This window comes from Panicum virgatum, chromosome 1N, assembly GCF_016808335.1.
Source record: "Panicum virgatum strain AP13 chromosome 1N, P.virgatum_v5, whole genome shotgun sequence".
Lineage (NCBI taxonomy): Eukaryota > Viridiplantae > Streptophyta > Magnoliopsida > Poales > Poaceae > Panicum > Panicum virgatum.
Window position 1 is genome coordinate 6,904,406 of NC_053145.1, and position 9,672 is coordinate 6,914,077.

Here is a 9,672-nt window from a genome sequence, read left to right on the forward strand (position 1 = left end):
ACATTATTTTTTTCTCACACCAAACCAGCACCAGCCAGCAGCCACCAACCAACCAGCAGTACTTTTTTCTCATAATAAATTAGCACCAACCATTAGCCACAACACAGCGAACAAAGTGACTCTCTTCTTCCTACGTTAGAGAGCGCACAAGCACCAGATGGGCAAAGAGCTTGCGTTTGCAAGGGAGGCTGATGACGTGTCTGACTTACTGTTCGCCTTGGTGGAAGGAAGATATTTTTTTATTTCAAACATACACTGTGTTTTTCTTCCAAACCATACACTCTTTCTTGAATCCATTTAACCCACTGTGTTCATGAGAATTAATCTAACAAAATAAGATCTAATGTGAATATGTTCTATATTTTAAAATCTAACATTTTTGGTGAACTACCTTAACTTTTTTAACATGCTACTTCAACATTTTCATATCAAATGTTGAACTGGTTTGCTAGAGATGTTAAACTTGGTTGAAAGAAATGCTGAATCTAAAATATAAAATGTTGAGTATATTAATTTAAAAGTTTGAGTATATTAATTTGATACTTTGAATGTATTAGATTTTTTTGAAAATAACAACTGTTACTCAGGTCTTATTTAGATGTATAAAAGTGAATCTGTAAAGTACTATAGCACTTTCGTTTATATTTAGTAATTATTATTGTCCTGCCATGGGTTAACTAGGCACAAAAAATTCATCTCGCAAATTATAGACAAATTGTGTAATTAATTATTTTATTTAGGTATATTTAATATTTCATGCATGCGTTCAAAAATTTGATGTGATGTAGAATCTTGTTAAATTTTGGAATTTTGAAGGGAACTAAATAAGGGTTCAGATATGAAAATGTTGAAGTAAATATACTGCATGTTGCCTGCCATCCTATGCCGCTGGGCTTCTGTTGTCCTCGCTTATTGGGCTGTGGTGGGCTGATTACCATCGCACGGAAGACACAGCAAAATAACAAATTTAGATAGGGACGCCTTTGGTAGCGCCCAGGAAAATAACAAATTTAGATAGGGAGCTTTGTGCAACAGGTCAGAGAAGGGACAGCATCGCCATCGCCAATTCGCCATCGCAAAATGCAGGCGCTGCTACTCCCCGCGCGGCCCGCGCCGCCGCCGGCGGCGGCGGCGGTGATGCCGTCCGCGTATGCGTCGCAGGCCCGCTGCTCTCTACTCGGCGCCGCCGGTCGCCTCAGCTTGGGGGTCCGCGGATGCGCCCGGCGGCCCCGCACAGTGGCGGCGGCGCCGTCCTCGTCCTCGTCCTCGCCGGGACCACTCTACCCGACGCCTCCACCCACCGAGCAGGAGGTGGAGCGGGTGAAGCTCGAGCAGGTGCTTGGCTAGTTCCTAACCTTCCTCTGATCTATCGATTCAACGGCCCGAGCTGTGCTCCGTGGATGGAGTAGGGTTTATGTGTCGGTTTAATTGAGGAATTGTGTGCTTACTGGCAACCTTAGTGAGATTTTGATGCTCAAATCGTCAAGAATTGTAGTCAGTTGAATCACGTAGATGGTTTCTTGTTTAAGGAAATGCACTTGGCAGGATGGATTTTTGGGCACGGGAAGCTGTGCGTGTATGTTTCTCATGTAGAGGAATTGTTACAAGGATAAGGAATGCAAACAAAATTCTAGGGAGCTAGTTAAGGGTAGTACATCTTTGTTGGTAGTTCAGTAGTGACCATTCTCCACTCTCCAGGATTTGTTATTAGAGAATCCATCATTGCTCATCAGCAGTTTTGAAAGTGTGCCTATTTCTGGTTGGAACTTTTCTTTCAGCAGTTGCCCTTCCCGATTGAAGAGGCATCTGATTATAAAATATACTTTTTGTCTGAAGGAATGCTTGTAGTCCAGATCCATGCTCTTATTAGGACTTCATGATTCATACCTTCTGGTACTGATGCATCTGTTTAAATAACTTACATGAAAAACATAGTTGTAACTCCCATTCTTTAACAAACTGTCGTTGTTCTATTACAATGTGCTGGTTAACCTGTGCAAGCTTTTAGTTTGAATTATGTTGTACTTTTACATGGTGATGTGATTAAATTGGTTATGTGTTCTCTGGCTCATCTCTATGTGAGTATATGGTCTAGAACATGCACTATGATTCTGAAACATTGGTCTTTCTCTGATTCTTTTCTATGGACTGAATGGACAGGTTATGAGGAGACTAGAGAAAACAGCAAGGTATTTCAAGAATTTGGGTACCTTTGGGTTCTGGTCCCAGTTGGTGTGCACAATTGTTTCTGCTGGAATTTTGTCCTTCTCTACTGTTGTGACTGGGAAGGTGACTGCACCCTTTACATTCTACGCAACTGCTGCTGGTATTGCTGCTGCTTTTATTTCAGTCTTCTGGTCATTTGGTTATATTCGTCTCTCTGAAAGACTTAGAAGAACAGCAAAAGAACCTGATAAGGTACTCTTTTCTTCTCAACTGTTACCTACGTCGTACATTGTTAGCAACATCATACAAAAAAACTAGTTCACATGAAAGAACCACATTGCATCTCCTTTCACACTAGCTTTGACTCATCTCTTATCTTTTACCTGCCTACTGGAATTCCTGCTGCTGTCATTTGATAACTGAACTGGTGTTTTCACATCATGTTATTCATCACAAAGATGACTTGTAGCTAGCTACTTTTATCAGATTTTGTATTTTAGATAACTTTGCACAGCAAGCTTGATATGCTTCTTCTGATATGTTTTTGAAATTTGAAATGGAACTGTGAATTGCTTCCCAGGCTCCTCCACGCGCCGATGTTGTTAAGAGTCTAAAAAATGGCATTGTGCTTAATATTCTCGGGATGGGTGCTACTGTTCTGGGGATGCAGGCAACTGTTGGTGCTTTGGTAGCAAAAGCTCTCACAACCTCTTCAGTACCCTATTATCAGGCTAGCCAAAGCCCCGTTTTGGCTCTGGATGTTTTCCTAGTCCAGGTACTTGCTTGTTCACTAATTTTACCATTTTGCATGAATCATCATATCATCAAATTCGCACCTGTAATAATCAGTCTGTTGGTGCTATTCTCTTTTTTTCAGCATTACCTTAAGCAGCATTGTGACCTTGATTTCCTTACTACGACACTTCATTTTACCTGAAAGACATACTTCTGTAGAGCTCCACTAAATGTTTGGGGGTACTGCAATCGCATTTCCAATATACACCATGTTATCACTTTCTTCAGAGTATTTGTTTCTCCAGCTACATTCATGTACCAATCCCTTACTCTACATAACATAGTAGATAGTACCAGGGCCACGGGTGAATGGCATCCTCACGTCTAGAATGACACCAAATTAATTCAGCCTGCAGCCTTACGATGTAAATATCTGTAGGTTTCAGAAATTAGAATCCTGCAGGCATCACCTATTCAATATCAGTAATCATACTAGAAATTGTTAAGCAGCACAAAGAGCTGTAAAGGTATAAATGTTTGCATCAATAACAGACCATCTATGTTTGTCATTACAACAGTCACATTACTGCGCTGCTGCTACTAAACTTTGTCATTTGTGACCACGAGCAGGCCTCGGCGAACACCATCCTGTCGCACTTCCTGGGGCTAGCGAGCTCCCTGGAGCTGCTGCGCTCGGTGTCACTGCCGCCCCCAGCAGAAGCCGCCCCAGCCCCTGCGGCTGCCCCTGCACGGGCCTGAAGTGAAGCCGAAGTAAGAAAGGCCTGCATTCCTGTGCTAGGCACCTGTTGTTCCGGATCTGTATGTAGAAGAACAAGCATTGCTAGGGTTGACACACCGATGCTTTTGCGTTAATTAACGGTACACCAACGTGTGTTTGCATAATCCCCGCCGAGTGTGAGCCAGCGTTCGCATGAGCATCTGCTGATTGCATGTGGAAGTGGAACAAGTCGACTCCTTTTCAGGGAAAAGAAAAGAAACGAAGTGATCGGCTCGTTGGTGATCACTGTACCTGTCTTAGCTGGTCTCAACTCGGAGCGGTGTCCAAGAGTCGAGTTAGAAAAGGCTGTCGGGCCTCGCGATGGCGAACGCTGCTCCCGACCCTCCTCCGGCGCCGCGGCGCGCACGGCGGAGGGAGCACCGCGGCTCTTCACAGCCCCCTTGCCCGTGCCGCTGCCCGTGACCGTGCCGGCAGCCCGGCACGGGAGGCGGTTTCGGCCATCCAGGCAGCCAGTGATGCTCGCGTACAGGTTCGCGCTCCTCTTCCTTTCTCACCCCGTCCGTGGCACGGTGGCAGGCTGGCAGCCCCGCGCCGCGTCCTCCCCGTTGTCCGCTTGCGGGGTGCCGCTGGAATCCGACGACCGCGAGGCCCGCGTGCGGCCAGCCTCGCCCTCGCCCCCGCTCGCACGCGCAACACATTATCCCAACTTCCCAACCCCATCTCATCGCCACCTATCAGAGTGCTGCGCTGCGCAGCGTCTCCCTGACTGACCGAGTCCGCGCCAACCGTATTCATGCCTTGTTTAGTTGCATAAAAGATAAGCTGTAAAGTACTGTAGTATTTTTGTTTGTATTTGATAATTATTGTCCGGTCATGAATTAATTAGATTTAAAAGATTCGTCTTGCAAATTACAGACAAATTATATAATTAATTATTTTGTTTAGCTACATTTAATATTTTATGTATATGTTTAAAGACTTAATGTGATGAGAAATTTTGTAAAATTTAGGAATTTTGAAGTGAACTAACAAGAGCTCACTCGCGCGGCGGCACTGGCACTGTGGCGGTGCCCGTGGCCGACGGCTGGCCCGCCGCCAGCACTCGCAGCTCCGTCCATCCCACGCGCGCGCGAGCGCCGAACCAACCGCGGCCAGCCTGGACGCCTGCCCGCGGCGGACAGCCGGACACGAACACGCTCGCTGGCTCGCTCCCACGACACACGCCTCCAAAAGAAAGATCGTCGGAGATGTCCCGGGTCCCCGCGCGGCGGGGCACGGCGGATGGGCGCGCCTACGTGGTACTCGCGCACGCGCTCCGTACGCCGGTCGGTCCTGGGCTTGGCGGGCGCTCGCGCCTAAACAAGAGCCGCACGGCCGTTTGGTGCGCGGGCAGGCGGCGCGATCCGGGGACTCGCGGTCGCGCGCGGCGTGGAGCGGCGCCTCCGCTCAGGAAGCGCGGGAGCGAGCCCTCCAGTCCGGCGATAAACAAACGCGCGCGCCGCGGGGCCCAGGCCAGGATCGGGAGGGGAAGCTGCTGGGAAGCTGCGCGCGTAACCGAAACGGGTTTTGGGGGGGGGGGGGGGGGGGGGGTTGGGTGGCCTGGTCTCGCCGTGGATCTTGCCTCCCTCTACTCTACAATTTCTAATTCGCGAACGGGATCTTGGCCCGGGCGCATGGGACAGTGCGGTACAGTACCGGCCGGTGTCGGTGCGGTGGGAGGCCGTTAAAGCCGCGCCAGCCAGCCTGGCCCTGCCGCCCCTCCCCCCAGATCCACCACGTCCTCCCTCCGATGCGGATGCGGATGCCCTACGCCTGCCCCCTGCCGCCTCCTCTGACTTCCGCCCCTCTCCACAGACCACTGCTTTTTATTTTTTTTAAAGTACTCAGGAGCACTAAGAAGTCATCTAAAAATTTTGTACGCTCACATTAACCTAACTTAACGTAGACAAAACTGTCCGAGTAGTCTCGGAACATATCATACTGAGATACTCACGCTACACACGCACACACGCACGCCTCAGCACTCATGGGAAAATCCCGCGCGGGATCGGTGGCCTCTACACTGGAGCGCGCACCGCCCGAGCTACGGCTCGGTCCCAAACCACTGCTTTTCATCGAGGCCGTTCGAGGGCCAGCCGCGGCGCCTGTCGTCTTCCGCCCGCCACCCGCGACGTGTCGGGCCCGGTCGCTCCCTCCCGCGCGTACGTGGAGCTCGCGTGTGGACTCACCGGCGTGCGTTGCACCTGCACGCGATCCGGGCGGGGCTTTGCTTCGCTGTGCTGCGCGGCTGCTGCTCCCCGGGGAGGTGGACGTGGCGGTGGCGGTGGCGGCGGCGGTGCTGGTGGTTGCCGCGGATGGGCGCCGGACTCGGTGGAGTCAATGCTTTGCCCCCCGTACGACGCCGCAGCCTCCTCCTCCATCGCTGCTCGTCTCCGGCTGGGGCGCGCCGCTGCTACCCGGACGGTTGCACGTACTCTAACCGTATTACTATCTTTTCTCCGACCGACGAGGCCGTAAAAAGCCTTTTCTACCCGTACGACCGACGGAAAAAAAAAACGCTTCATAGCTGCTGCTTTCATCATCGCATCGTCAAAGTCACTGTACTCGGCTAACCAACACGAACATGGCTACGTAGTGCATCCAGCGCGGTGACGGTAACAGTTAGCAGTAACCGCGGCTCTGTCACGGCGATCCGATGACCCAACGGCCGGTAACAATCGAGCACGTTGCTTTGCTCTCCACCCAATCACCCGGCCGGGGCCACCAGCAGTGGCTGCCAGCTCCCGGCCGTACGGGTACGACCCGCCCGTGGCGGGTCAGACCGAGGCAGCAGCAGCAGCGAGCGGCGAGCGCACGTACTCGCGGACACCTGGGCCGCGGGAGCTGAGCTGTACCCATAACTGCCATGCCCCCGCTCCCTCCACGAAATCGCGCCGGTTTTATTGCCCCCACCCCCACCACCCTCGAGAGATTGCGCTCCAGCCTGGCCCGGCCCCACCACCCGCAAACCGCCGCGCCCTCCCCTATCTTCCCCTGTCGCCTTCCGCCACAACCCCCGCAACCCGCTTCTCCCACGTGATCCCTCACTGACCAGTGGGGCCAATACTAAGTGGCCCAAAGCTGTCAGTTGAGGAGGGGGTGCCGCGGGTCGCGGGAGGGAGGCCACGAGCCCCACCCAAACCGTCGCGCACAGCGGTCGTACTGTCCGGCTTGTACACATGTACGGGCGTGGCGGGGCCCGCGGCGGGGAGGGAGGGAGGGCGTGGGGCGGACGCCGGCGACTCGCCTTCAATTCGGCGGGATGGGCCGCGGGTCGGGTACACACTGCCGCTGCGATGCGGCTTGCATGCATGCATGATTCGATTCCAGCTCCAAGGGGGATGGATTGGACGGGCGGATGGGGTTGGATTGGATGGATGCCAACTCCCGGCCACCGGATAACCACATCGCCACTCCCTCCCTCGTGATTCACGCTACGCTATTTCATCCTACGAGAAAATATTCTATGCATGAAATAGTAAAAAAATTAATTTGTAAAATCTTTTCATTAATGGGTGTAATTTTTCGCGACGAATCTAAAGACGGCAATTAATTGATGATTTGCTACAGTGATGCTACAGTGATCATCCTCTAATCGGGCGGTCAAAAACCTCATTAGATTCTTCAGAGTCACTGGCGCGGGGGTTTTGAAGTTGGTTTTGTAATCTGGCTTTGTTTGACACTGTAATTAGCAGTCAAAGTATCATTATTCACTAGCACAGCACAAACCAAATGGGATCTGTCGGTCTGCTTCCTATTTTCATGGCACGCCATTTTTTGCTTTTGTTGCTCATAAAATTCAATACTAACAGGAGAACATTATGCAAATGGAAGAAAAATACCCATTTTAACGCTATGGTAGCACTCTGATCTGAATGGCCCTAAACACGAACAGTTCCTTGTTAAATTTCAATAGGATTTCTTTTTGTTGCTTTCATAGTTTTTTAGATAAAATCTGTTTTTCAACTCTGAACTATCACAGTCGTCCGATTTTTAACCCCAAACTCTAAAACCAGACATGCTCCGCCAGGGAACTATCGATACCGTACCAGGGAACGGGAACTATCGATATCGTACCAGGGAACGGGAACTATCCATACCGTGCAGATTACCCCCACTGCCGAAACTAGCCCGGTTTTGGGCTGATGTGGCAACAAAGGGCGGTTTCATCAGACACGTGGCAGTGAGCCCATATGCCAGAGCCGCGCACCTGCTCCGCTCCACTTGCCGCGCTGGAGTGCTGCCTGCTCCGCCGCGCCGACGAGAAGGGGCCCGAGCCGCCGCCTGCCGCGTCATAGCACCGCCCGCGCCACTCCACCAGCCACGCCCGCGCCTGCAACACACCGCTTCGCACCGCCGCCGCGCCGCGCTGCCACCTGCCGCATGAGGGCCCGCACCCGTGCCGCCGCACCCACGCCCGCACCGCTCCGCCACGCCGATGAGCCGGGGCCAGAGCCACCGCCTGACGCGCCATAGCGCCACTTCGTACCGCAGCATGGCCTCGCCCTCCGCGCCGCGGTGGCCCTGCCTCGGGGCCCGCCATGGCCGCCGACCCCGCTGCCGTCGCCATCCTCGGCGTGAACTCTTTGGCCCCGCTCTTGATCGAGTCTGGCACGCTCGAATCAAGGTTCGCAGTGCTCGAATTGAGGTCGACAGTGTTCAAATTGAGTGCGACATGCTCAAATCGTGATCCGCAGTGCTCGAATCGAGTCCGGCGCCATTGAATTGAGGTGTGGGCTAGCGACGGGTGGGCAGGAGCTCCGCCGGGCTCGAACGTAGCCACCGCAAGCTTCTCCAGGTACTCAGCCGAGGAGACGCCCTTGAATGCCAGGCCGCTTCGCGAGCTGCTCCCACGCCTTCCACATCGACTGCCTTCAGCGGTGGTGGACAGCGGCGGCCTCGTCGTTGACGCGCCGGTCTTCTCCGGCAACGAGACCAACGCGCCGGGGGCGGTGGCAACAGCCGGCCCAACAGGAAGCGGAAGGCCGCCGAGCCATCCTCCGTGCCGGCACAGGAGAGCACCTTGTGCAGCCTCCTGGGCCCTGGCGACTGGCGTCCACGGCGGGCGAGGGCGGCATGCAGATAGCCTTCAGCACGAGCGCTCAGGCTCCCGGTGGCGCCAGGAGGGCGAAGCCGTCGCTGAGCTGCAGCGAGTCGTCGAGCATCAGATTCGACGACGGGAACGGTGGCGTGGACGACCCCATGTATGAGCCGGACACGAAAGTGCTGGAGCAGGGAGTACCGCCTGCCGTCGCCCGCCGACGCCGATGAAGAGCTGGCTCTCGTGCCGGCCGCGGGCCGCGGCGGGAATGGCTCGGCGGCCCGCGTGCCGGCGGCGGCCAGGCGTGGCGGAGCTGGCCCGCGCACCGGAGACGGCCGAGCGCGGCGGCCAGATCCGGCCACCGCCGCCGCCTCCTTGCCACGCGGAGGGGCACGCGGAGCTCCGCCATGGCGGCGCGGAGACGTGCGGCGGCGGCCATGATGGGGGAGGAGGCTGAAGCACCCCGACCCAAAGATTAAGGCTAAACCATGTATTAATTACCGAATAAAGTCTCCGGCATAATACATGTTACATCAAGTGGAGTCCAGAGTCATACAGAGCTTTATTTAACACGTACACGAGGAGGAGTAAAGTGATAACACAAAGCTACACAGAACAATCATAGAATAACAACTAGCATAACGACATGCAGGACTAGCTCTTCATCCATCACGGCTCCACTCGAAAAGCTTGGGTACGGACACGATCTACTCGCAGTCTTCCGGCACAAAGTCAGGATCCTCTGGAGAAAATCAACAGGGGTGAGTACAAAAGTACTCAGCAAGCTCCAGCTCACCCTACGGGAGGGGAATGACATGCACGACGCACATTAAGCACAATGCATTAGCAATGCAACTAATGGTATGCAACCCTTCCCGACACAACCCACAGTAGGTAGCTCACTAGTTGTCAGGACCACACCGTAGCCTGTCCATACCATGGACACGGACCA

The 9,672-nt window shown here is 53.4% G+C and overlaps 1 protein-coding gene across 2 annotated transcripts; it reads left to right on the plus strand.

The window, feature by feature from the left end:
• Positions 1-994: 994 nt before the first annotated feature.
• Positions 995-3,925, plus strand: LOC120654894 (protein TIC 21, chloroplastic-like). 2 transcript variants are annotated; one of them, XM_039932575.1, is made up of 4 exons: positions 995-1,335; positions 2,161-2,418; positions 2,747-2,941; positions 3,532-3,925. In XM_039932575.1, exons 1-4 carry the CDS (start codon positions 1,081-1,083, stop codon positions 3,658-3,660), a joined length of 837 nt encoding a protein of 278 aa, XP_039788509.1. In that variant the 5' UTR covers positions 995-1,080; the 3' UTR covers positions 3,661-3,925. The 2 variants fall into 2 exon arrangements, with proteins under 2 accessions (XP_039788509.1, XP_039788510.1); XM_039932576.1 differs by lacking the exon at positions 3,532-3,925 and adding an exon at positions 3,044-3,470 and having other exon boundaries at positions 1,013-1,335.
• The last annotated feature ends 5,747 nt before the right edge of the window (positions 3,926-9,672 follow it).